The following is a 27,866-nucleotide window of genomic DNA, read 5'->3' as shown; positions in this document are numbered from 1 at the left end:
CTGAAGTTAAGCGAGAAGGGGGCTAGAGCAATCCCATGATGGGTGACCCACTAGGAAGTTGCTCGTGAGTTCCCAAAAACAAAACCGTGAGGGAATGGTAATCCCAAAGCGGACAATAGCGTGCTATGGTGATGGAGTGGGACCGGGAAGTGATCCACCCCGGGCCGGGATGTGACAAATTGGTATCAAAGCCTAACCCTGGCCGCGTGTGTGCCGACGAAGACGTCAGGCCCCTAAGGGGGTGGATTGGGATCGCCCAGGGGAGTGATCCTTATATGTATATTCACATCTCTACCTAGCACGAGGCCTTTTGGGAGCTCACTGGCTTCGGGTTCCGTAGGAACTCTGAAGTTAAGCGAGAAGAGGGCTAGAGCAATCCCATGATGGGTGACCCACTGGGAAGTTGCTCGTGAGTTCCCAAAAACAAAACCGTGAGGGAATGGTAAGCTCAAAGTGGACAATATCGTGCTACGGTAGTGGAGTCGGGCCCGGGAAGTAGTCCCGCCCGGGCCGGGATGTGACAAATTTGGTATCAAAGCCTAACCCTGGTCGCGTGTGTGCAGACGAGGACGTCGGGCCCCTAAGGGGGGTGGATTGTGACATCCCACATCGCCCAGGGGAGTTTAAATGTATATTCCCATCCCTACCTAGCACGAGGCCTTTTGGGAGCTCACTGGCTTCGGGTTCCGTAGGAACTCCGAAGTTAAGCGAGAAGGGGGCTAGAGCAATCCCATGATAGGTGACCCACTGGGAAGTTGCTCGTGAGTTCCCAAAAACAAAACCGTGAGGGAATGGTAAGCCCAAAGCGGAAAATATCGTGCTACGGTGGTGGAGCGGGCCTGGGAAGTGATCCGCCCCGGGCGGGGATGTGACAATACAAATTTGAATAAAAATGTTAAACTAGTTATAAATCATCAAGGTTAAAGTCATCAAACAAAAATCATTGAGCTATGAGAAAATACGTTTCTTTCCCTCACTCCCTGAAAAAAACCTTGAATGCATTATCCAAGCTTCCACACTTGGAGTACATATCTATCAATGTAGAACCCACAAGAACATTCCAAAACTGGATTTCTCAGCAATGTTTCAAACCCAATTAGCATACTTAGACGCACCTAATTGTGCAGAAGCCGAAATGAGACCAACCAACGTAATCTCATCAGTCCCTACACCAGCACATTGCATTCTCTAAAAGCAATCCAACGCGTATCTTGGATGGGCATTCTGAGCATAACCATTAACCATTGCAGTCCATGCCACCATATCTTTTGCAGGCAAACCCTCAAACAACTCCCGAGCTGATTCCATGTATCCCCAACCTTGGTATAAGCAAGTATCAACTCAGTCCAAGAAACAACATCCTTCTCAGGCATTTCATCAGTTTGCGTCAAAATGATACATCAGCAAGACAGTAGTTAAAATCAGAGTAAATTTTCCAACAATTAATAGCTGCAATAATGTGATGAGTCTGCAATAATGTGATAAAGTTGATTGAAGTAGAAAAATCCCAGTAAAACACACTTGCAAATGTCAATGAACTTTCATGACATGCAAGGCTTTTATTCTAACTAAAATCTTACTGGAAAACACTAAAATGGGAAATATAATGAAAATAATCATATGCGCCTCGTGAAGTAAACAATAATACCATATTCTTTTTCTTCTCAAGTGGGAGTGTCTTCAACATGAGAAATTGCTTGTCATTTTCGATCAACCAAGCACATGCTTTGATTTGTTCTTCTTCACTGAGATCTGGTATTGCATTTACTTCATCATATACCTCTGTTGGATCAAGCTTCTTTGTGTCTGCACAAATATATTCTTGAAAGGATGAAGCCATCTTAGCAAGTGAATCTGCAATCATATCTTTAGGGGTGGTTGGTTTTTTCTTTGTATGAGGCACATCAACAAAATTTGTTGGCTTTCTCTTACTTTGAGTCTTCTGAACATTGGATGAAGTAGGTGATATATCATTAATAATTTCAGTATCTTCTAAACCTTGCGTATCACCATCCAAATCAATATGATTAGTTTCATTATGCGGAGGAGTCATAATCTCAATAGCTTCCACACCTGTTTCAGCACCCTCACCCGTGGCTCTATCTTTGCCACACAAATCCACTATATCATCCCAATTTGGAATGACCTTCCAACGAAAACTTTTAGCGCCACTATGTGACTACCAATCAAAACATAAAAATAAAAAAAGCAAACCGTAAGTATAAGAAGAGTTAAAATAATATCACACACACAAAAGAAAAATAATGAATTTGTCATACCTTCACGTACTCTTGCCAGACATGATCTTCATCTACACTTATCATCTTTTTGGTTGCATCCCAACTAAATCCACTTTGACTTAGTATATCACTCACTATTGCATAGAACTTTTTCCAAGACTTCATACAATTTCAAATGTTATCATTAGTTACATGAATATCAAATTAAGTAGATAATATAGATGCAGCAGAATTATAAGCAGCTGTCTTCCAACCACCATCTCATTTGTTACCCAATCTTCGTTCTTCACGAAGTATGTCAGCCAAAGCACGTTCCATATCTACATTCCATCTAAAATAATTATTTTCATCTCCTTCATTTTCAATTTCTTGGTTCTCTCTCTTTCTCCTTGGTTTTTGTTTGCATATTGGTTTTCTATCGGATCCTTCCATTGCTCCTGACATTAAACAAATATTAATTGAAATTTTAAGTCATTCGTAAACCAATGCATATCAAGAATCAGAGTATCATTATTCACTAATACAACACAATCAATATAAAATTTGAAAACCAGGGCATTCCATAAAATATAAAAACTAATGCATTTCATAGCATGCATATCAAGAATCAGAGTATTAACATTCACTAAGACAATATAATCAAACTAAAATTTGAAAACTAGGGCATTCCATAAAATATAAAAACTAATGCATTTCATAGCATGCGTATCAAGAATCAGAGTATTAGCATTCACTAAGACAATATAATCAAACCAAAATCTAAAAACCCGGGCATTCCATAAAATTTAAAAACTAATGGATTTCGTAGCAATAATGTCATTGACAAAATTATTAACTGAGACGTTAAAGATAACATGCTAAGAAAAACAACTAATTTTCGATTAAGAAGTATTGGCAACTCTTTGAACTTGGTAATCATGGAACATATGCAATGCCAATGTATCACGAAACGCTGTCCATTTGGCAGTAGCTTGAACAGATGTAATCCCATCAGAGTTATTTTCATTTTCCTCTCTTGTTGAACGATTTAACAACTCTGAGTCCACAGATGCTAAAAATTGTAAATCTTGAGCTTCTAGAACTGGATCAGCTGCTTGCTCAGTTCTAATAAAATTATGCAAGATACAACATGCATTTATAATCCTAACTTGTGTTTTAATATCAAAAAAGGATGGTGTGCGTAATATGCTCCGTTGTTTTTTTAACAATCGAAATGCCCTCTCAATAACATTCCTTGCCCTTGAATGACGCAAATTATATAATTCTTTGTAGTTTTCAGGTCGACGGTTTCCAACCCACTCTTTCAAGTGATATCTAGTTCCACTGTAAGGTGTTAAAAACCCCGGTCCATTAGTATAGCCAGCGTCCACAAGAAAATACTTATCTACAATAAAAATTTAGAGAACAAATTTAGATACATTTTAAAGTTTTGTTTGTCTAACATAGAACTAATTGGTATCACACATTACCATTTGGAACATGAAACCGGTTACTCCTATGTAAAGCATCACGCAAAACGCGAGCATCAGATGCAGAGCCTTCCCATCCAGGTAACACATAAAAAAATCTTAAATCTAGACCACACACTCCTAACATATTAGTGGATATATCACCCTTTCTATCTCGATATCTTGGTCTTTCCTCACCCGTTATTGTTACCGGAATGAGAGTTCCATCAAGTGCTCCAAGACAATTCTAAATAAAAATGTCATACAATGAAAAAAAGATTAAAGTCTAAAAAGCCAGTGAAGATATCAAACAAACATATAATTTTTTTCAGAATTACCTCAAACCACCGCCACTTCTCTCTTTCAGAATTACCAATAATTCATGGTTGATATTTCACATATTCTTGACTTATTTTCATCATTGCATGCAACACATTGTGAAATTGCCGACTAATTGTTTCCTTGGAACGATAATAGTGTAAACCGACAACTCTAAACTTCAAGTTGTGGGCAAGTATATGCAAAAAAATTGCAACAGATTCTTCAATGGACACATGTCTAGTGCGAACTAATCCACCAATCCCTTGTAAAATTTCACATAACCGATTAAATGCACTCTTGCTAACTCATAATTGTTCAATGCAAGTTGAATCTTTTCCATTAAACAATCGGCCGAGGAAAATTGTCTTTCTTGATCCCAATCATTTGAAGGTTCTTTGAGAAGAACACTCTTACTATACCAATGCATGACAATGACAATAACATATATAATCGTACCGACAATAATTTTCCTCTTTTTCCTATTTTCCTCTTCATTTATAGCACACTTTCACTTTAACCTCGTTACCATGTCTACAACATCAGTATTTTCCATACCTATTTGAATATATGAACAAAGATATATTGTGACATGCAACAACAGTTATGGGATATGCAACTTTCTGTTTTAACCAAAAGAGTAGCCATACAAGTCACATTCAAATCAAGGAACTTTCTAAATTAACACCAAAGGCAATTAAAATCATCATTTTCAATCTTTTAATTACTGCTTCGGTGGCTTAACAGAATCATCATTTTCATATTGCTACTTCTGCTTGTCACATTCAAATCAAGGAACTTTCTAAATTAACACCAAAGGCCATCACCCGTCAAAATCATCATTTTCAATCTTCTAATTACTGCTTCGGCTTAATAGAATCATCATTTTCATATTGCTACTTCTGCTTGTCACATTCAAATCAAAGAACTTTCTAAATTAACACCAAAGGCCATCAAAATCATCATGTTCAATCTTTTAATTCTTGCTTCGGTGGCTTACAAATTATGTATTCAATTCCATTGTTCTTTTAATTCTTGATTCAGTGGCTTACACTATGTTTGACTGGATATGTGCTAGAAAGTCATATGTTTTTTTGGATTGAGGTGCTATCAAACGCTATTTCTATCTAAAGATTATCAAACCAGCTATTCTGAATTCTGCAGCAACTCCTGTTGGCTAATTAAGTGACAGTTGATTAAAATTATATCATTGATCATATGGGGTTTGCTAATCAGATTGAATTAGCGTTCACTAATTAACAAGACGATTATACTCTGATTCTTGCTTTGAGTTGTTTCCCAGATAAGGTTACAGACCCAAAATCCCAATTCAATCGAATAAAAAAAATTCATAAGCACACCAAGCATATGACTATCACCAAAATTCACAATTGCTATAAAGAGTATACCCAAAAAGCTTAAAATAATTCAAGAAAGAAGAGAGAAGAGGGAAGAGGCTGACCTAGAATGAAGGAAGAAGATGAAGCACGAGCGAGAATCCCTTCGAAGATTGGTGAGTTATAACAGAGTGAAGCCCTTTTTACTGTGAACTTTGGCGCTAATCATCCCAGTTTGGCACCCTAATCATGAAATTTGGTGCTGCAAGATTTCCACCCGATGGATTTGGGATTCTCTCTGTTGTTGGAATTGTGAAATTCCACCTATTTAGATGGAAATTAAACTCGGTAATCTTCATCCCCAATTTCCCCCTTTTTTCCCGTAGAAATTGCCGTTTCTCTCGCAGCAAGGTTCCCAAACGTGGGAAAACTGCTTTCCCATCCTAATTCCCTAGTTTAAGTGAAATTCTGTTTTATTTTACTGTATCCAAACGGAGCATTAAGGAATTTTGAATTCTAATTCGTTGGTGATTATTTTGGTATTTGGAAAAGCATTTCACTAATTCAATTTAGATGATAATTGATTATTTTGTCATTATTTATACAAAAAGTAGTCACAATTTTTAGATCGTGTGACTATTTCTAGGAACAGTGTAATTATTTTTAAAAGCAGTAGCCACTATCTCTAAACAGTGACACGATTTTCAGAAACAGTGACTATTTTAAAAAACGTTGACATTATTTCTAAAAGGGTTTTTATCACAAATGATCTTTGAAATTAACCCACTGTATCAAGATAATCCCTAAAATTGAAAATCAATTAATGTCATCCCTGAATATGAGCGTTGCAAATCAATTTCATCATTCTGCTAGAATTCCGTTAAAATTTCTGTTAGTGTGATAATGTGGCATATTGTGCACTCCTGTTCCAATTTTATGATAACATGTAGATTAGAGGGTTTTAACCTTTTTAAAAAGAAAAGTGTTTCAAAAAAAATAAATAAATAAAACAAAAAAAAAAAATTATTCTTCTTCTTCCTCGAACCCAGCCACCAAACAACGATCGTCATCTTTTTGGCTTAAATCCGACTCTAAATTTCATTACATTTTTGTCCTGATTTCAATTATATAATTTTTTTTATTTTTTTAATTATTTTTTTATTTTTTATTTTTTGTGGAAATATTAACTTCCATTAAAGGGCAAAAGTCCACCAACATAACCAGAGCAGCAAAGAGCTACAGAAGTTTGTGCCATGGCTTCCAGATTTCATCACCACCACTGGACATGGAACGCGCGGTGAATCCGCCATGACAGAGAACTAGACAAAAACACACCCCTTCAAATCCAATCCCCCACTCACCAATACACCCCCATCAGAATTACTCGCTGAAAATCTCCAGGGGAATTCGTTGTCGCCGTCTGATCTTCCCAACCTGCGCTCCTCAAAGTGGAGAAAGAAATTGTGGGTTTGGCCAGAAAATCCACGAACTTTCACGGTAAGATTTGAAATTCGAACCTATCAACTTCGAATTTATCCTCAAAGTGGGGAAAGAAATTGTGGGTTTGGCCAGAAAATCCACGAACTTTCACGGCTAAGATTTGAAATTCGAACCTATCAACATCGAATTTAACGAAGGTAGAGATTTGGAAGGGTACGAAGAGAGGCTTCTAAGAATATCAGTTTTCGAGTCGTTGGTGTCAGAGGACAGCGGCGCCGCTCCTCGGTGCTAGGCTGTTATTGCAGCGTTGAAGGGAGAGCATACGGGAGGGAAGGAGAGAGAGTAGAGGGAGCGAGAATTAGGGGTTGCCATGCGTCTTGGTTGTGGTCAAGTTTGTTGGTGGGACGTGATCTGTTGTTGGGCGGTGCGCATTGGCAGATTATGGGAGGCAGAGATGTTCGGGTTTGGGTTGATAAGCGGCTTCCTTATGTTCCTGCGAGTGTTATATATATGTCAACAATCATACAGGGGGGAAGGAGAGAGAGTAGAGGGAAAAATTTCTACAAAAATTTGTTGGCCAAAAATCATTCCAAGTTGTTATCGAATTCGATGGAAGTGAATGGAGCAAATTCTTCGCCATATCTTTAAGGGAAAATGGGAACATTCGTAATCTAATAGCCTCACTTGGCACATGATGAATCTTGAGAGTGTCACATATCTCGAGGAACTCATTGATATGCAAGTTAGGATCTTCAGTAGTCAAGCCATAATATGATGGCATCATTTGAATGAAAGACGGCTTCAATACAAAGTTGTTGGCAGCAACTTCCGGTCGAACGATGCATGATGGTGAGGTTGTCACAGTAGGAGCGGAATACTCCATCAACGTTTGGTTCTCGTTCAGATTATGGAGAGCCATTTCGTTAGTCAATTCTTGCTTAGTTTGCTCTCTTAGTAAGTGATAGAAAGTCCTTTCGATCTCTGGATCAAATGGTACAAGCTCTAAACTCTGAGAACGGCGACCGTGCATGAACTTCAAAATGTACCTAAAAGCAAAAGAAAACAAAAACAAAAATTAAAATCACACAAATAACAATAAAAATAAGTTAGAAATAGAACTAACTCAATCCTCATTGACGGCGCCAAAAACTTGTTGCTAAAATTAGATTAATCAAAATCAACCCAATTAAGTCCAAAATTTTAATGCTCACAAGTGTATGAATCATAGCATAATATAGTAGGCAAACACAACATCGTTCCAACTAAGATTGAATGTAATTCTAACTATCTAACTAAATTTAAGTTTCATTTGAATTGGAAAAGAAAAATTGATGATTTGAATGAGAATTTTGAAATGGTGATGTAAATAAAATGAAATGAACTTAGCTAAGTGATGACAACGACAAAGTAAACAAATTATAATTCAATTGTGAAAAACACTAGAGCATCCGATTCACCATAACCAATCCTACTTAATTCCAACAGTTAATTATTAACAAATAAACATCCAACTTGACGGTCTAGTTCCTCTAATTCATATAGTATCTATGGCATCTAGATTACTACGCATATTCACATGTGCTAATAATCTATGGCATCTAGACTACTAAACACACACAAGTTCATTAACAATTTGGGAACTAACTAAAAGACCAGATGAAACCTAGTGTATGGCATCTACAACAAGGAATTCATGGTACCACTTGCAAGACGCTAAAACCGAATTAACAATATGGCATATGCGTTCACTCGCATCACATACACTCAATTCAAACCCAAGTGGTAGCTAATCACAAGAATTAAAATCAAGCTCATAAGCACAACAAAATCATACTCAAAGTGAATGAAAATTCATAAATAATTAAACTGAGAATTAAAAATTCATAGTTAGGCTACATCGTAGCCCTAGCAAATGAAATTAGTTCCAAAACATAATCGAAATTGGTATTGAATCCATAAGAAATAAGAAGAAAATTTAGTTTAGAAAAAGCCTGAAAAATCCCCTGCTTTGCCGCACCTTTAGTCTTCCTTCTTCCCTTACTCCCTGTTTTTCTTCTTTCTTTTTTTTTTTTTTCAATCATCACCAGGCTGCCTCTTTTCACTCTCCAATCAGCCGTTTCTTTTTCGCAACTGTCGAGACGTTAACACCCATTTATTGATCAAAAATAGCAGGTAAGAAGCGGAAAAAGAATTGAATTCTTCACTTGCCACTTCGTACACTCAAGCACCCATGTTGCCTCTTTTCACTCTCCACTTGATTAGTAACTGATATTTCATCTTCCAATTCCAATTCCACTTCCAACAAATCTTGAAGTAACCAAACTGCCCGCTGCAAGTGAACGGAACAGGCAGCCAAAATATGAAAACTGAATATGCCCATACCATTCGTCCACCGATAACCCATAAACAAGAGATTGAAACAGAAATTCGGTGTGTCGGTTATGATTTACTCATTTCATTCTCTCTTCCTCTGCTGCCATGGTGTGTCAGTTGTGAGTCTAGGAAAATGAGATAAGACAATACAAATTCTTCTTTCTTTTGTCGGTTCGAATTCAAGGAAAACGAGCCTGGTAGTCACGTGCACAAATTTATTGCATGAATAGGTTGACAAGTCAACCTCCTTTGCTTGCAAAAGGATAGAAATGCTGCTCCTTGTTAGACAAAAGGGCAAACCTGGATAAAGTTTAAGTGAAAACAAATTTAGCATTTTAATACTAGAGCTTAACAAGATGACAAATAATTCCCAAGATTAAAATGGAGCCTAACAAGTCTTTTGTGTGAGCCAATTATACAATGGTTATTCTTTTAAACAAAAGATGAACAAAGCAAGCCAATTATATTGCAATTCAGTCATCTCTTTTTCCTAGCCATCATGGTACAAAGACAAGTAAATTCTTTCATTTAAATCCAACACATCATAAGAAAAATGTAATTTTTTGGGCAAAATAAGTAGTATAATTTATGCTCATCAATGGGTAGACAATTCATCTCCATATAAGAATGGGTACATCTCAATTTTTTTATAAAAATTTAATGGGTACAAACTTATTCTAATTTTATTTTTATATTTTGGAAATGTTTGAATTGAAAATTAATTAGGAGTTTAATAAGGGTGTGCGTATTCTAAATTAATTACTAATTTTTATTGTAAAAATTATGTAACTTACATGTAATTCATTAATATATTAATGCTAGAGATTTTGATCAAAATCTAGAAACTGATAAGGTCTTAATCAATGAACCTTAGAAATTAAGGACCGGAAACTAATTTTTCCTTAAATTTATTATGTAACATAAATAAATGTTTGTTATACTTAAAAAAAATATAATTGTACTGAGATACATAAATTGCCAAATAGAATGACATATTGATTAAAAAATATTTGAAAACATGGGGAACAAGTATATAATGAGTGTTCATTTAAGTATCCAACAACTCTTACATTTATTAAAACAATAAAATATAAAATGAAAGTTATCTATTTTTTGTCCAGGCAGGCACCTAGGCAAGTCTAGGGGCTCTTTCTTAATTTTCAAACTCCTAGGAATTAATCGGGGTAGTGACCAGTCGTCTAGCGGAGATTAGGCATGATGTAGCTAAATTTCGCAAGGTTTTTCACATGCAAGTGTTTAGTAAATTCACAGGATAAAGAAAAACACTTTAAACTCAACTTTGTTTTAGTATAAATTTACAGGGGGAGAAAAGAGAGATCGCAGTGTAAAAAGGGAGATACATGCTTGAGGAATTTACATTAGGAAAGATCTTCATGCGTGCAACTAAATTTGTTTTTTTTATTTTACTATAACTTTTCATTAATGAGTACGGATGACAACGCCAAAAAGAAAAAGACAAATAAAAAAAAGGAACAGAAAAGGTAGGAGAACATGGGGAATGTAAAGGGAGGAAGAGGATGAGAAAAGTGGGTTTATTTATTTAATTCTTAATTTTAAATAGGATATAATATATTTACATGGCTGTGATGTTAGTACAAAAAACAGTAAAATTTGTGTTAGATGTAATTATTAAATTGTTCATAATTTTTATTTTTGTTCAGTTCTAGTGAGAGGGTTAAAATGGTACTTTACTGGAATTTTGATTAACAAACAAAATTTTATTAATATGTAGCTTTCTAAATCTCATAAGATTTCTACCTAAACTTAGGATTTTCAAAATTACATTTTTAAGTAGATTAGAATGGCAACAAACTTTACCAAATAAAAAAAAAAATAACAAACAATTAACAAAACTTACAATTGTCGGAGTGTCTAGTACTACAATATTGATATAAAAAACGAAAAATAAAGAAGAAAAGGCAACTTTGTAGTCAGACGTACGGTAAGATGAGGAAAGTAACACGAAGAACATGAACACAAATAGCCTTAATGTATACATTTGTGGCTAAAATATGTTCGATATGATTGAAATTTGAATGTGGTCAAATATCCTTGTGAATAAGATGTTTGGTTTCTACTTATGTATTTGAGTTCGGATCTTCCCCTTTTTAAAATTATGGTAATAGTTTCAAACCCTTGCCATTTCTTTAATAATAATAATTTTATTTTTTCAAAAAAAAAAAAGTGTTAGTAAAATTCTTTTGTTCAATGTATGCAATGGCAATTAACAACTATATATCTATTTATACACGTCATTCTCATAAAAAATGATCATGCGTGAGCCGTGAGGATGTGAGGAATGCCTCACACAACAAAAGAATACAACCATGATCAAAATGACTTAATACGTTGACTAATTTGCTCTGACACCATAAAAAAAAAAATTCACTATAAAACTAATTAATAATACGTTGATCTAGTGGGCGAAATCTGACATGCAAAATTATAAAATTCCAGTTGTAGAGTATTCTTCAGATCTTCATGGAGCATGCATAATGCATGCATTAGTAATATTACGTACTAGTCAGTTGGATTTGAAGATTCAAAGTATGACAGAGTCACATACTCCTAGTTTCTGGTCCAATCTAACTCTGTCTTCCATGATGAATTGTACCTACCAGGCAAGTCTACCCCGCTACAAGCTGGCCTAGAGTCATTGAGAAAGTGATCACTTAATTTCATAAACTCGGGACTTTGACATTTTTATCTTCATCACGACTAACAATGGTAGAAAAAAGGTAAATTATACAAAATTACATCAATTATGAGTCAAATCACAATCTCATACCTCATATTTTAAGCATTGTAACGTTATGCCTCATCTTACGAATTCGTTGCAATGTCAAACATCTGTTAAAAAAATCTGTCAATATGTCTATTAACTGCTAACGTGACAGACGTGGGACCCACTCCATCTCTAATTAGATTATGAAATTAATTAAATATTAATAAATTAATAATTATTTTCAATAAAATTAATATTAATATAAAATATAACCCTTTTGATGCAGCAATCAGAGTCTTCTTGTTCTTTACGTCAGCTTCGTCCCCTATGACCTCTTCTCCCATTTGTTCTTTACGCCGGCAACCTCCATTGCAACAATCAGTGTTCTTGTTCGGAACCCTTTAGATGTCTATTTTGATATCAGTGAGCGATAGCCTTCTGAAGTTCAATTGGGTCATCACTGTCAGGTGCATCAACCAGAGCCCTGTTTTGGTCGATTCATCGACGATGACGACGAGCCTGCCGTAGTTGACGAAAGCAACTTGTCCGATCTGCGTATATCTCTTGAACAGAATTTTTTCAGACGATCTGAGAAAATTGAGGCAGAGGAATCGAATAAGATGAGTGAGAGGCAAGAGACTCACCGCCATCTCCAATTACTTGGATCTGGAGATTCAGTACCTGGTCCCTGAGTGCACCAATGTAGACTCGCCGCCATACCTAATTTCTTCAGTGAGCGTCGTGGTCTTCGCGACCCAGCTGCAGACCCACCGCCCCCGTCTCGCTGTTCCTGTTCCCGAGAATTTAAAATTTGAAATGAAATTATCGTGATTCCTTGGCCGGAACTCAATTGGAAGGTGAAAACCGTTCATATTCAAATTGAGATTCCTGTCGAAGCCATTGCTGAGCTTCGAAACCTCAGAGGAAGTGCAGCATTTACTGAACCTTTGAAGATCTTGGTGCTGTTGGGAGAGTTGGTTTTCGGCGAACTGGGAAAGGAATTCAGTGGGGAGGAAGATGGAGAAGGGTTCTATTTTTATTAATTTTAATTTTATTAAAAATAATTCTTAATTTATTAGTATTTAATTAATTTCGTAATCTAATTGGATAGGGGTGGGTCCCACGTCTGTCACTTTAGCAATTAGCAGACATATTAACAAATTTTTTAACAGAGTTTAGACATTGCAACGAATTCGTAAGATGAGGTATGACATTGCAATGTTTAAAACATGAGATATGAGATTGTGGTTCGACCAATAGTTGATGTAGTTTTGTGTAATATTGCGTGTGCATGAAACCTAACACTAAGTATGAGTCCAATTTGTGTATTTGTCTAGATTTCTTGTATAAGTTTCTTAAACAATATTTGATATAGGACTTTATGATTTGGTGATGTTATTTGGACACACAAAGTTAACACACATTAATAACTCTATATTACATCCGTGACTCACATATTATAATAAAGTTTAATTATAATTAAAGAAACGGATAATACTTAATTAGGCGACGAAACAAAATCCTAAACTCTAAAACCTAATTAAGCCTTTACACGAAGAAACTTTTTGAGGTTCCTTTCACACCTTACGCGCCAATTTTTCCTTGACGCCAAATGTTTGCCTGACGAAAGCTGACTTGCTCTACTAAATGACTCAATCGCGCACAGCCTTTAACAAAACCCTAAACGTTGACCATTATTTCCCAATCAATTGAAATTTTCGTCGAGTAAAATTACATTACCCGACGAATTTTGATTCGTAGAGCAAAAATTTGCAAAGCAAATAATAATTTTCTGGTAGTGTGACAGACTCCTGTATTCTGATCCAATCAGACTTTGCTTTTATTTTCTTCCATGCTTAATTGCGTAATATATCAGGCATTGACATAGCGATCACTTTTGACATTGAAAACCTCATAAATAATAACAAGAAGAAATTTCGTTGTGCATAATTCCATCAACACTTGATTTTGACAGTTTTATTTTCTTATCTCCAAATTATGTGGATGTTTTGTGGATGACTTAATGGGCATGCAGAAACCTTGACCTAGCAATAACATTTGGCTACCTAAAACGCGTTTATATATGTATAAATAGCTTTCCTTAGGGGAATGAAGGAGCCAAACTTTATATCTCTACTAATGAAAATGGTTCCCTTCTTTGTATTGCTTTTGTTATCATCACAATTAGTCTTTGCCAATGTTTCAGAGGATCCAATACATAGTTACCCCTCTCTCTCTCTCTCTCTCTCTCTCTCTCTCTCTCTCTCTCTCTCTCTCTCTCTCTCTTTCTCATGCATATTAAATTATGTTTAGAAGCCGTTTGATAACTATTTCGTCTTTAATTTCAAAAAATGAAAAATAAAACAAAAAGCTGAAAGCTATTTTGTGTGTGTGTTTTCAGTAGTATATGCTTTGATTTTGGTTTTCAATTTTTATTAAACACTTACCAAGCAAGTTTCTGAAAACTAAAAATTTAAAATTAAAATGGTTGTTGAACGACCGTTAACATCTAGCTAGTCATCTATAATGGTGAATTTTCTTCTGGTTATTGCAGATGCAGGGAAGATGGTCATCAGTAGGTTGCATCTGCAACCGGAGGGAAAAGGAGGGGAAAAAAGAAAGAAGAGAATCCTACGAAGAGTAACTCCAACAGGGGCAAATCCAAGACCAGACCATGAGGGGCCTGGAACGTCATAAGGGATGATTGGTTTATTAAGCAGTTAGGCGAATCTCTCCAAGAAGAATGATTGGTATCTTTATTATTATTAAGATTAGCCACTAGGCTAGCCCTATAGTGGCAGAATGATTGGTATCTTTGTTTGTAAGAGAGCTTTCAACATGTTTATAATAAAACAATTCTAAATAAGCATTTATAAGAAAAAGTGCTTCTTCGAGGTAAAGTCTCAAACAAATCCTTCATACTAGTTGAAAGGTTGAAAAGCCAAAGAAATTTTTATTTTTTACAACGAATGAATGGACAAAAAAGGTAAATCCAAAATAAGAGTTGTTAGCTTCTATAATCTTTGTGGGGGAAAAAAAAGAGTGCTACAAAAAAAGTTAAAGCAAAAAAGTTGTTCTTATTAACAATGTTAAATTTTGCGAGGCTTTCCAAGTGCAAGTGTTTAGTAACTCCACACTTTTAAAAAACAACACTTTAAACTCAACTTCATCGTTGTATAAATTTAGAGGAGAGAAGGGAGAGTATCGGCAGAGAGAAATAAAAGAGAGTAAAGGCTTGAGGAATTTGGTTATTGATATTCCTAATGCTTTGTACTTTTGTTTATATTAGTGAAGAAGAGAGAAACTTGTTCTCTAAGGAATACCAATACTAATAGGAAAGATCTTTTAGGTCTCATAGGATTTCTACAATAATATTTACTTATGATTTACACAATCAAATTCATAATTAAACTATAACTGCAACAACACTGTCGAATAAAGTAAAATTTATATTTTTGAGACAAAGGCATACAGTTTCAAAAGAGTACCATTACACTTACCATTTAAATACACCACATTCAGTGTCCTATCTTATGTGGCAACCTAGTTGTACATCCTAGTGTAATTCCTATTTTATTTACAAAATAGAAATTACACTTGGCTGTCCACCTCATCTGTTATAAAAAAAATAGGGCAAAAGACTGCTTACTACCCTAATGTTTCATGGTTTTCAACATTTAGTACATGAAGTTTTTTTGTCCCAGGGTCATACCTCAATTCTTAAATTTGGGATAGTTTCATACCTCCGTTAGTCAAACTGTTAAGTTTACCGTTAACTGATGATGTGGCGTCCATGTGGACAATGACTGGGCCTCACATGTCATCCACGTGGAAATTAAAAATAAATTATTTATAAAAGAAAAGAAAATAATTTATTTATTTAAAATAAAAAACCCTTTGTCCCCAAATCCCACCCTCCATTCTCTTCATCCGCACCAAGTGCTCTCCCTCCCTCTTCGACTCTACACATCAACCCTCTTCCTCCTCCCTCCTCCACACCCAGTGCTTCCAAATCCCACCCGTCCCACCCTCCCATTACCCACCCCTTCTCCCACCCCCCAACACTCTTTCTCTCGTACCACTCCTACCTTAACCCCCAATCCCCTCCCTCAATTTCTCTCATCTGCACACCCACTCCGCACACCACCTTCAATTTCCTCTCCCTGTACATTCCACCAAAACCTTCAACACCTCCAGCCTGTGATGCTTCACACACAAGTGCAACCCACCATTGCCTCCCTGAGTCAAAATCCGAGTCATCACCGGTATGACTCGGCCACAACCACAACTCGCTACTTGATCACATCTAGATGCAAGGGAGTGAACCCATCGCGATCCAACACCAAACCTAGATCTAGGTTGACCCGCACCAGATTTTTCACCATCGGTTTTCAATTTTTGAATTTGATGATGTTGAATTTCATGGGAGTGCAGGAGTCGAAGAGGGAGGGGAAGCACTGGGTGCGGAGGAGGGAGGAGGAAAAGGGTGGATGTGCAGAGTCGACGAGGGAAGGAGAGCAGTGGGTGCGGAGGAAAGAAGGGAGGGTGAGAGAGTGGGCACGAGTGGGATTTGGGGATTAAGGGTTTATTTTTTTATTTTATAATAAATAAATTATTATTTTTTCTTTTATAAATAATTTATTTTTAATTTCCACGTGGATGACACATGGCGCCCTGTCATTGTCCACGTGGACGCCACATCATCAGTTAACAATAGACTTAACAGTTTGACTAACGAAGGTACGAAACTGTCCCAAATTTAAGACTCGAGGTATGACTTTGGGATGAAAAAAACTTCGTGTACCAAATGTTGAAAACCACGAAACTTTAGGGTAGTAAACAATCTTTTACCCTAAAAAAATAATATAAATTTGTGATATGTTTAGATGGTAAAAATAGAATTATTAATTACGAAACTTGTAACTGTCGAAGTTTTCAGTACCATATAATTGCTATAAAAACGAAATTTGACATGCAAAATAATGAAATTCCTGTTGTAGAGTAGTCCTCAGATCCTCCTGGAGCAAGCATTTGGTCAGTTGAGTTTGGACGATTCAAAGTATGACAGACTCCTATTTTCTAGTCCAATCTACTTTTTCTTCCATGCTCAATTCTATATAGCAGGTAGGTCTGCCCGCTACCTGGGCATGAGTCATTGATAAAGTGACCACTTAATTTCATGAAATTTTTATCTTCATCAAGACTAACAATACTATCAAAAGTAGAGAAATATCCCAAAATGAGACAATTTCTTAATTTTAGGATAGAAATAGGACAAACCGACCATGCACAAGCCATGCACAACATGCACAAAACTAAAATTACTAAAATACTCACATATAAATACTAAAAATCATCAACCCATTGCATTACTATTTTCATTTGGAAGAGAGGCTTGTCGAGAGAGCTCTGTGAGCTCAGATCTCTAAGCTTCGATTTCGAAAAAATGGAAGTCCAATGAGATGCAAGAAGAGTGCTGGGTTTTGGGTTGACCTTATATCTCTGATTTTGAACAAAGAGATGTGAGAGAGAGGTGAGAAGAGTGAGCTGGATTTTGTACCATATTTTCTGTTCTGGCCAAAAGTTCAATTTTTTTTTTTTTTTTTATCGGTCGAGCTTCGGCAAGCATAGTAAGGTATGGTGTTTAGTTCCAACTTCCTTTATCAATGATTTATGGAATAAATGGTTGGTTGTAAGATGAATTAATAGTTAGAAGATAAGTTAGGGTATTAGACGATATGGGGTGACTAATGCTGCATATGGATATTAGATAATATGGGGTGACTGATGCTGCTAGATTTTATGTTTCCTCTTTCCATGGGATTCTCTATTAAGTCTAATCCCTTAATTTGAGGAAGATTGACATCTAGATGACTTCTTGGTAGTTGTGTGCTAGCTACTTGCTGCACTTCCTTAAATTAAGGAATGACAACTTTAGGATTTACTGGGTTAGTAGGATTTGCCAAGGTAGGGTTGCTTGTAACCTTCTACCTCATTATATACCCCCCTTGTACATTCAATCAATCTATGAAAATACATTCAAACAAACTAAAAATTTCCACATGGTATTAGAGCAGTGTCGTTCTTGACCTGTCTCTGCCCATTTTTTTTTCGTTATTGTTCATCTTCAAGCTCTAGTTATGGCTAAAGAAAGTTTAGTAAACCTTGGGGGAGAAAACTCACAAAGTTCTCCCTCTTTTGTTCCAGATACTGAGATAAATACGAATATGCATTTATGCTCAGTTTTGTCGAATGAATTCAACTATCTCCCATGATCAAGAGCAGTGTCTCTTGCTCTCGGTCGAAGAGGAAAGCTAAGGTTCATCAATGAAGGAGTTGAAGCACCCGAGGCTTCTACCCAAGCATATGAAGCATGTTTGACCAACAAGTCATGTCAATGCTTCTCAACTCAATGGAGAAACATATCGCTAAAATCTTCAGCCATTTCGAGTCCTCACACGATCTGTGGAAATCTGTTAAAGACATGTATGGGAATGAAAATAATTATGCACGAGTGTTTCAGTTAAAGAGGGACATTGCCAGTCTTCAACAAGATGAAAAAACCTTTGTGCAGTACCTGGGAAGTCTCAAGACTATATGGAATGAGTTAGATGTTTATCTACCTCACACCATTGATGCTGCATTTTTTCTTATAAGAGCTGAAGAAGACAAGATATATCAGCTACTTGTGAGTTTTAACTCGGACTATGAGGATCTCAGGAGTCACACCCTGATGAATGTCGAACTTCTTTCCTTCAAAATGGTGTGTGCCACGGTTCAATGTGAGGAAGCTCGAAGAAGGGTGATGAACTTGGAGAAGAATTTCAAGATTTCTGAGTCAATAGTCTATGTTGCCAAACATAAACCCTCAGACAGCAGGCCTTACAAGGGTAAAAATCCATACTTGAAGTGCAGTGACTGTGACACTGTAGGTCACGTGGAGGAAAGGTGCTGGATATTGCACCCCGAACTGAAACCTAAGTTCAACAAGGATCACATAATGATTCCTTCAAGGCAGTTCCATACTGCCTCATACAAACCTCAGCATGCAGCCAATCACAGCTATACCTCATTCCCTGATAGCATTTAGGACTTCACTTCAAATCCTGTCTCGCGCATAAATGACTTTGCAATATACATGCAAACTAAGGAACATAGAGAATGTGTAGAAAGCTCAAGGGGTACAATTGAAAATTCCACTGCGCTACCGGGACAATTTGCAGGTTTCCTTGCTGAAAATGAGAATGTACCGATAAGCAAAGCTCCAAGTATTTTTAGTGCATTCTCAATTGCTCTTCACACTAGTATTGAACATGATTGTTGGATTATTGACTCAGGAGCCACTGACCATATGACAAACGGCCTCAAACTTACACAGTTTCCAAACTTTGTCAAAACCCTCTCATGTGTCAGTTGCTAATGGAAAAAAGGCCATGGTTTTGGGCGTGGGAAAAGTAAAGTTGCTTTCAAACAACCTTGAGTCTACTGCATTGTTTGTGTCTACCTTTCCTTTTCAACTTCTGTCAATAGGAAAAATCACTAAAACCCTAAATTGTCTTGTAACTTTCTCACCAAGGAGTGTTATGTTTCAGGATTCTCTTACCAAGAAAACGATTGGTGAATGGTTCTTCCTGAATGGTCTTCATTATCTATGCAAGGAACTTCGTCTAGTCAAAGTTTTCCAAGGTGATTCAATTTCTTCCAAGGACCAACAAATCTGGCATCAAAGATTAGCCCATCCATCAGAGACTGTTTTGCTTAAACTCTTTCCCAAAAAGTATCAATCATCTGTAATGTGTGATACATGTCAGTTTTCCAAGTTTACTAGGCTCCCTTTTAGTTCCTCAATGTCTAGGGCTAGCAAGCCTTTTGAAGTTGTATACTCTGATGTTTGGGGTCTAACTATTGAATCTTTTGATGGATATAAATATTTTGTTATCTTTGTGGATGATTTTTCTAGAACAACATGGCTATATCTGTTAAAATCAAAAAAGGATGTCGTCACTATGTTCAAAGACTTTCATCAACTTGTCATAACTTAATTTCAATCAACCATTCAGAACCTAAGAACTAACAATGACACTGAGTTCTTATCCAACAATATGAGTCAATATTTGACGTCTCATGGTATTGTTCACCAGACAAGTTGTGTGGGAACCCCACAACAAAAGGGGATCTCTGAAAGAAAGAACAAGGATTTACTTGAGAAAACTCGTGCATTGATGCTTCATATGAACATACGAAAGAAATTTTGGTCACAAGCCATTCTTACTGCAACCTATTTAATCAACAAATTGCCTAGTCGTGTTTTAGAGTTGAAGTCTCCTTATGAAACCCTTAAAGGAAGACATATAACTTTATCACATTTGAGAGCCTTTGGCTGCATGTGCTTTGTTCATGTTCAAGCATTGCATCGTGACAAATTGGATGCTAGGGCTGCAAAGTGTGTTTTCATGGGATATTCATCCTCCCAAAAAGGTTACAAATGTTTTCATCCTATTACTAACAAGATGCTTGTGTCTAGGGATGTAAGATTTGAGGAAACAGTTCCCTATTTCTCCAAGGAGGCTGCTCACTCCCGAGAAGAGGAGCTAATGTGTGATTTATTTCCCTTGCTTGCATGCATTGATCACTTAGTGCACTTGGATCCAGAAGCCATTAGCAATCATGAACAAGCAGAGATTGTGAGTGAAACTACTCGTGTCTTCTTAACCAAGAAACCTGGAGGATGGTACTGAGTCTACTCAAGATGAAAGTCACGAAAAGCTCCCACTTTACCTCACACATTAGTTCAAGTATCCAATTGTACAAATTTGTGAAATTTTTTCCGTAATGTGCATGTGGTGTGCATGGCTACATCTTAATATAAGAAGTCGAAATGTTCACTAGTTATGATCATGTATGTTGTGCTACCACAACCTAGTTGGCCTCAGTGAAAAACAAAATTTAAAAAAAAAAAAAAAGTTAGAAGACGTTAAGGGTCATGTGTGTCCATGAAATAACGACAACGAGTATCATGTTTCCACGTGCACAGTTAAGTGATGGTTAATATACGTAACAAGACTTTTCAAACTGTCACTGTAACCTTATATATGTAACAATTATGTTTTAATTGTATCCACTATACCAATACGTTGTTGTTAAAGTTTCTCCCACTCTATGCATATCATGTGCATGTACTGTGCAAATTATGTGCATGTGGTGTACATATAGTGTATATGGTGCGTATTTACATCTTTGACTCTCCTCGTATTAACATTGCGTACTACTTTTTCCTTTGATTCAGAGACTGACCCTGCAAATACAAAAATAAGAGAACGAGTTTGTGAAACAATTTCCTTTGATTCAGTTGGGTTCTTTTGTACTCAATCCTTGAAATATTTGAAGCCAATCAAATTTTATACCAAATTCAAATAAATGAATCATTGATTCTTCATATAAAGTTTACGATCATTTATCTGATTGCATCATTTTTCTGATTTCAAAGAAAGAGTTGTGAGCTATGGGTTTTTGGGTTGAGTTTAGATCTATGAGCAAAAGATGTGCATGTCATGTGCATGTCGTGTACATACAATGTATGAGAGAGCGTAATACGAAGAGAGCAAACGAATACACGAAACAATTTCGTCCATATCCTTTTCTCTTCCTTCTTTCCACTCTGATTTCTCTTTTTTCCCTCAAATTTATCTCTTCTCCAAAAGGCAACTGACCTTTAATATGTTTTTTTTCATTTAATTGCAGTAAAAGCCAAACCCTCTTTTAGTATTTGTAAATTTGGATCGAGAAAGGGAGCAGATAGAGGGAGAAGAAAGAAGAAATGAAAACCCACATATAAATAAAAGAAATAATAAAAAAATGAAAAATAAAAAATGAAGAATTTGGGTCACCTCCAAGAAATACCAAACCAATTGCTTCAACTCTAAAAATCCATCAATTAAAAAGCAAAACTAAGCAAACCTAGTTCATAAAACCTACAAATGAAAAGGTAAAAATCAAAGAAGATGGGTGGGTTAAAGAGAGCTCTTGCGCATATTTGAAATATAGAGAGAGGAGAGAGAGAGAGAGAGAATGAAAGAAAGAAAGAAAGAAAGAAAGAAAGAAAGAAAGAAAGAAAGAAAGAAAGAGAGAGAGAGCTTGGATGAAGAAGATGGGTGGGGTTAGAGAGAGCTCTTAAATGAAGAACATGGGTGGGTTAGGGTTCTTCAAATTGGAATTGGGCGAGAGAGATTTTCTCTCTCTTTCCTCTCTGTTTCTCTCTCTACAAAATGAGAAATGAATGTTGGAATTTCTAGATAACCCATTTATATAGGAGGACAATTTGGTCATTTCAAGGTGTAGGAAAAATCCTATTTCTGTCCGATTGTTGTGCTTGGCGTGTGCATATTCGAAATGTCCTATTTCTATCCCAAGATTAAGAAATTGTCCCATTTTGGGGTATTTTCCCAAAAAGTATTGCGTGTGCAAGAAACAAAAATCTACATTTGTGTCTCGTTTGTGCATGAGTCTAGATTTCTCGTTTAAGTTTCTTAAACAATAGTTGACATTTTTAGTCTTTCTCCCTCTCTCTAATAGCATAACATGTCACACATATTATAAATATGTACTCATTTTATGGCCTAAGAGTCATTACACCAAAGTTGAGCTAAATGGCGTGCGATTTATAGCATAAAAATATGCGGGTTTTTATCACGGTTGGTCTCTTAACTTGGACCTTCTAATCAAAATCGTCTCTAAAATAGAAAATTTATCATTTTAGTTCCTAAATGGAGTTCCGCAAGTCAAATTGATAATCCCGTTGTCTCTCCATCAAAGTTTATGTTCATTGATGTCACATGAGTGGGGACTCACCCATCCGATCATATGGCGCCATGTAGATTAATCATAAAAACCAATCTCTAAAAGATTATCACTTATATACATACATGTTGTATCAATATTTGGATATTGGATATAGTTCATCAGATCAACTAAAATTTTAGGTTCTGAATCTATCCCAACTTGCTCCAATCCATGGGCCAAATATGAGTTATAACCAAAAAATTCATTTTTGGGGCAAATTTAGACCAAAATTCCCATTATATATGTGTATTTTTTTTTTGTTTTGTTTTATATTTATAAATTTGTTGAATTTGATGGCCAAGATATAACATAATCAAATCAAATGGTAAAAAAAAAAAAAAAATCTAACGGTCCAAACTTAAATCCAACGGCTAAAATAATTTAAAAAAAATTCTTTCATAGTGTTCCTTGAGTTTCATGGTCGATTTAGTGATTTTTCAATATTTATCGGTATCTAAATATTTTTAGGTTAAAATGTTCATAAAATTAAATTAGGATAGTTTACATAATTTTATTTTATTTTATTAAATTATTTTAAGAAAAAAATTATCCTAAATACATTTTTTAATAATCTCGGGCTAAAAATTTAAACTAGAAGGGGTTAGAGCAGAAAAACTATTTTTGGGTTAAAACCTAAATTTTATGGGTTAACAATTTGAAGTTTTATCCCAAGCGTTGGGAGAAAGTCTTATAATAAACATGTGCCATGAAAAGGAAAAATTTTTGTGACCACATCAAGTGGCACAGTGGCAGGGACGCAAACTGTAGCTTTCCAAATAAGCAAAAAAATGTGGGAGGTCCCAATTTCGATGCTCCAAGCTGGTGAGTTAGCTTAACTATGGCCACGGGCAGGATGAAATTCTCCATAGCCTCTCGAGGCTGAAAGAGATGGATAACCGTGACTTGGCATCAGTTGTCCCTTTTTTGTAGGAAAAAAAAGGCAAATTTTGTTTGTTTGATTTTTGGGAGTCTTAATGAAACACTACTAATACTATTCACTTTTAACATTAAGGACATTTTTATTCTGAAAAGTCACTTCTGGTACTATTCACTTACAATACTATTTTGTCATTTTGATTAAAACTAAAGTTTTTGAGGACTTTTTGTTAGTTTTCCTTTGATTATTTTGTTGTAGGCATAATTTACTAAACAATTATGGAGGCAATAGAGAGAGAAGAGAGAGGTGTAGTTGTGAGGTGTGTTCTATTCCATCCTATTGTGCCTTTATTTATAGTAGTAGGGAAGGTTAATTCCTTACCTTTTTAGAATTACAACTCTAATAGGAATCAGACTACTAAAGGGAATATAAAAGATATCCCTAGGTACACTAGGATTTACACAATCACATTCCTAATCTAAATAGGACTGCAACACTCCCCCTTAAGTGTGTAAATACTCAAGTAAATGGCGCATCAAGTCTTCAACGATGAAGTAAGTACAGTTGATGAAGTAGTTGGCACAATGAGCGAATGCGAGTCTCAGAATAACGGGAGAATGCATAAAAAGGTAAAACTCAGAAAACCTTGCTATGGTAAAACCCAAGGTGGGAGAAAAACCCATAGACTAAGGAGAAAAGTGAGAAGTTGTATTAAGTCAAAACTATACATCTTCTAGACGCAAGTAGAAGAGCTCACAAGGTTATGACCAGCCCAGGATGGTTGCCTCGTTAAAACCTAGTTAGGTAGCAAAAATCCAGTAGGAAAAATGCTTCTAATTGTTGGGAAAAAGAGTACATTAAGATCAAGTGAGTATACTTCTGGATACTCCCCCTGAGTTTGACATAACTTCCAAATAAGAACTACAAGCATTGCATATGATAGTTAGGCATACCAATTCCTCAGACAAGCTTCTAGAAGGTTAACTTCAGCAACGATGTCGTGTAAAGGTTGGCAAGGTTGTTTGGGATCAACTTGCTTGACTTTGATGCTTCGCTGATGTAGATGTAGACGTAATGTTTCGAACATGCGAAATATGCTCAAATGTAATCCTCTCGAATGACTCGGCCAAATAGGTGGCAACCGTGTGATAGGGCATCAAAGTACAACTCATGCACCGAAAAATGTTGTTTAGTTGGTTAATCACTAGTTCGGAATAACCAAGGACAGAACACGGGCTGCTTGTAAGTCGTGGAGAACGTGAAGGCCGATGATGAGAGCTTCATATTCGGCCTGATTATTTGTACAGCTGAAGTCCAACTTGAGAGAGAAATACCAACGGTAGTGGTCTGGAGATTAAATGACGATGCCAATACCAGCTGAGGTGGAGGTGCTAGAACCATCAAAATGCATCATCCATTAGTTGTCTCATGTTTCGACTAAACCGATGTCGACTTCGCTGTCCCCAAAACCATAAGGAGAGGACTGTTGGGCCAAAAAATTAGCCAGAGCTTGTCCTTTGACGGCTTTTTGAGGTACGTATTGCAAACTAAACTCGAATAATGCCAATGTCTATTTCCCAATTCGGCCTTTGATGATAGGCCGAGTAAGCATGTAACGAATAACATTTGTATGAGCAATGACCTGTGTAACTGATGAGAGCATGTAATGTCGAAGTTTTGACGCAGTGAAAAACAACGCCAAGTAGAGTTTCTCGACAGTTGAGTAATTGATTTCTGGTGAATTCAAATTTCGGCTGAGATAAAAGATGGCTTGTTCACGCCCAGCATCATTATGTTGCGCGAGGAGGCAACCGATGAACTCATTGGCCGTCAAAATATACAGTTTGAGGGGTCTACCACGTCGAGGCGGTACGAGTACTAGTGGCGTTGTAAGGGAGACCTTGATTTACGTGAAAGCCACCTGATGTTCTTTTTGCCACTCAAACCTGTCTGAGTCCTTAAGTTTCAAGAACGTAGAAAACGCTTTCAGTTTCCCTGCCAAATTAGCTATAAATCGACGGAGAAATTTATCTTCCTGAGTAACAACTGGAGTTGCTTCTTGGTCATCAGAGGTGGGGCATTGATGATCGTGTGAGCTTTATTTTCATCTACCTCAATGCCTCGATGGTGTACAAGAAAACCCAAGAAGTTACCGGCCGATACACCGAATGCGCACTTGGCCGGGTTCATTTTGAGGTTGTGTTGGTGCATACGTAAGAATGCTTGCCGAAGATCATCTAGATGTGTTCAGCGACTCTTTGATTTCACTACCACATCGTCTATGTACACTTCGATGACCGTACCGATCAAACCATGAAATATGGTATTCATAGCCCGTTGGTGTGTGGCACCGATGTTCTTGAGGCCGAATGGCATAACGACCCATTCGTACGTGGTGAGTGCCCCCGGGCAATGAAAAGTTGTTTCGTGAACATCAGCTTCAGCTATGAAAATCTGGTTGTAGCCGGCATGACCGTCCATGAAGGACAATATTTCGTGATTAGCTGCAACATCAATTAATAAATATGAGATCGGCATCGGGTATTCATCCTTAGGAGTTGCCAGATTCAAATTACGAAAATCGATACAAATGCATAGAGCACCGTCTTTCTTCAACACCGGGACAATATTGGCCAACCACTCGGCATAACGAGCGGTCCGAATAAACCTGGCTTTTAAAAGCCAAACTAATTCGTCCTTTATGTCAAGCTGTACTTCAGTTGAGAACCAGCGAAGGGGTTGTCAGAAAGGCTTACAACCAACCTTGATGTGTAATTCGTGTTTGACGAGGTTTCGGTCAAGGCCCGGCATCTCATGATAATTCCATGCGAAACAGTCCTTAAACTCGTTGAGTAATTTACTAAGTTTGATCTTCATGGGGTGAGGCAATAACGCACTAATGAATAACGGCCGAGGCTCATCGGTTGTGCCAATATTTATCTCTTCCAATGGGTCCTTGACTTGGGGCCGATTGTCTTCGAGTTCGACCAATACGGCCTGAACTTTGTCAAACGATAAAATTGGGCCGTTATCTCCCTCAGCCAAAAATTCAACTAAGTTTATGCCTGAATGTGGTTGCTTGGAAATAGCATACCAATGAGACAGCAAACGTTCCATGGTGGATGAAACTGCGGTCCGACACCGTTCTCGTGTTGCGACGTCAGTCATCGATGTTGGTAATGAGGTCTGCGAAGCCGAGTCTCGTCGAATCCTAGTGTACAGTCTTGGTGCCTACCTCGATGGCTTTCTGAACTGAGATCCTAGTCGGTCGTCTGTCTTCGTTAAAACCCTGTAGGGTAATGTAGCCAACGTGATCATCATAATAGCGAGCCTAAATCATGTTGGTCTCAAACGGCTGATTATCGGTTGGATGGACTACTACCGATTTGCCGATGAAGACCTGGTATAGCGATGAAGGAATGCAACTTGTTTGATGAATCCAATCATAGCCAAGTAATGCATTATAGTCTGTCTTCAAGTCAATTATAAAAAATGCAGTCATGTGGTTGCGACCTGCAATGCTTAATTCTAACGGGAGCACTCTTTTGGCTTGGGATTTGTCGCTGATGAAGCTGTTCATCGTTATTCCTGATGGTATGAGCTCGTCATTGGAGCGGCATAATGCTTTCATGATGGAAATCGACATGATGTTGACTGTGGCTCCATAATCGACAAATACTTTGGAAATGGGGTATCCTTCAATATGAGCCGTTACGTATAACGGCTTTAGATGTTGGAGATTAATAAAAGGAGAGCGAGGAAACAATTCGGCCAGGGCTATTTTAAGTTTGGCGTCTTTACTGATTTCCCCATCCTCCTCAGCAACGATGAAATCAACTTGTATCGCTTCTTCGACAACCACGTCCCCATCCAAGAAATTTGACTGGTGGATGGTCGGTTGAAATTCAGCCGGTATGACATGCACGATGCTGATTTCCATGTGCTCGAGGATCGAATGACCCATCGGGTCTTGGTTGCTGTCTTTTAGATTAGTGGGTGTGGTATCAGTCTTTGGAGTGTTTTCGATCGGATTATCTTTTGCCTAGTTATGTACCTGCTTTTGTGGCACGTTGACTGAACCTATTTCATTCTAGTCGTCGTCCTCGAGCTTGTTTACTGTCGAAGAGTGATTTTGTTCTTGTAGTGCCTTACGGGCTCCTTTTTTGTAGACGATTCAGGCATTCCTTGTGTCCAGGTATGCATCTAAACGTGCCACACGATTCTCCTCACCGATCGTAAGGCCGAAAA

The 27,866-nt window shown here is 37.0% G+C and overlaps 2 protein-coding genes across 2 annotated transcripts; both read right to left on the bottom strand.

The window, feature by feature from the left end:
• Positions 1-1,215: 1,215 nt before the first annotated feature.
• LOC148693457 (uncharacterized) lies at positions 1,216-2,339 on the bottom strand. Its single transcript, XM_088677309.1, has 2 exons — positions 2,280-2,339; positions 1,216-2,179 (listed from the first exon to the last, which is right to left on the bottom strand). The coding sequence occupies exons 1-2, from the start codon at positions 2,322-2,324 to the stop codon at positions 1,577-1,579; spliced, it is 648 nt and encodes a 215-aa protein (XP_088533435.1). The 5' UTR covers positions 2,325-2,339; the 3' UTR covers positions 1,216-1,576.
• Positions 2,340-25,865: 23,526 nt separating this feature from the next.
• On the bottom strand, positions 25,866-27,582 carry LOC148693456 (uncharacterized). Its single transcript, XM_088678021.1, has 3 exons — positions 27,001-27,582; positions 26,854-26,907; positions 25,866-26,327 (listed from the first exon to the last, which is right to left on the bottom strand). The coding sequence occupies exons 1-3, from the start codon at positions 27,580-27,582 to the stop codon at positions 25,866-25,868; spliced, it is 1,098 nt and encodes a 365-aa protein (XP_088534147.1).
• Positions 27,583-27,866: the final 284 nt, after the last annotated feature.

The sequence above is a fragment of the Pyrus communis genome, chromosome 10 (genome assembly GCF_041283825.1).
Source record: "Pyrus communis isolate YQ-2024b chromosome 10, ASM4128382v1, whole genome shotgun sequence".
Classification (NCBI taxonomy): Eukaryota; Viridiplantae; Streptophyta; class Magnoliopsida; order Rosales; family Rosaceae; genus Pyrus; species Pyrus communis.
Note: the sequence above shows the minus strand (reverse complement) of the source record. Positions and strands in the feature narration are given on the sequence as shown.

What these genes read in the sequence shown, in the direction of transcription:
- LOC148693457 (XM_088677309.1), bottom strand. Translation starts at nt 2,324, where the DNA reads ATGATAAGTGTAGATGAAGATCATGTCTGGCAAGAGTACGTGAAG. An exon ending in TCTGGCAAGAGTACGTGAAG is followed by an intron (nt 2,180 to 2,279) that starts GTATGACAAATT and finishes TTTGATTGGTAG; the next exon opens with TCACATAGTGGCGCTAAAAG.
- LOC148693456 (XM_088678021.1), bottom strand. Translation starts at nt 27,582, where the DNA reads ATGGGTCATTCGATCCTCGAGCACATGGAAATCAGCATCGTGCATGTC. An exon ending in AGGTCTTCATCGGCAAATCG is followed by an intron (nt 26,908 to 27,000) that starts GTAGTAGTCCAT and finishes ATTACCCTACAG; the next exon opens with GGTTTTAACGAAGACAGACG. An exon ending in CAGTTCAGAAAGCCATCGAG is followed by an intron (nt 26,328 to 26,853) that starts GTAGGCACCAAG and finishes ACTGAAGTACAG; the next exon opens with CTTGACATAAAGGACGAATT.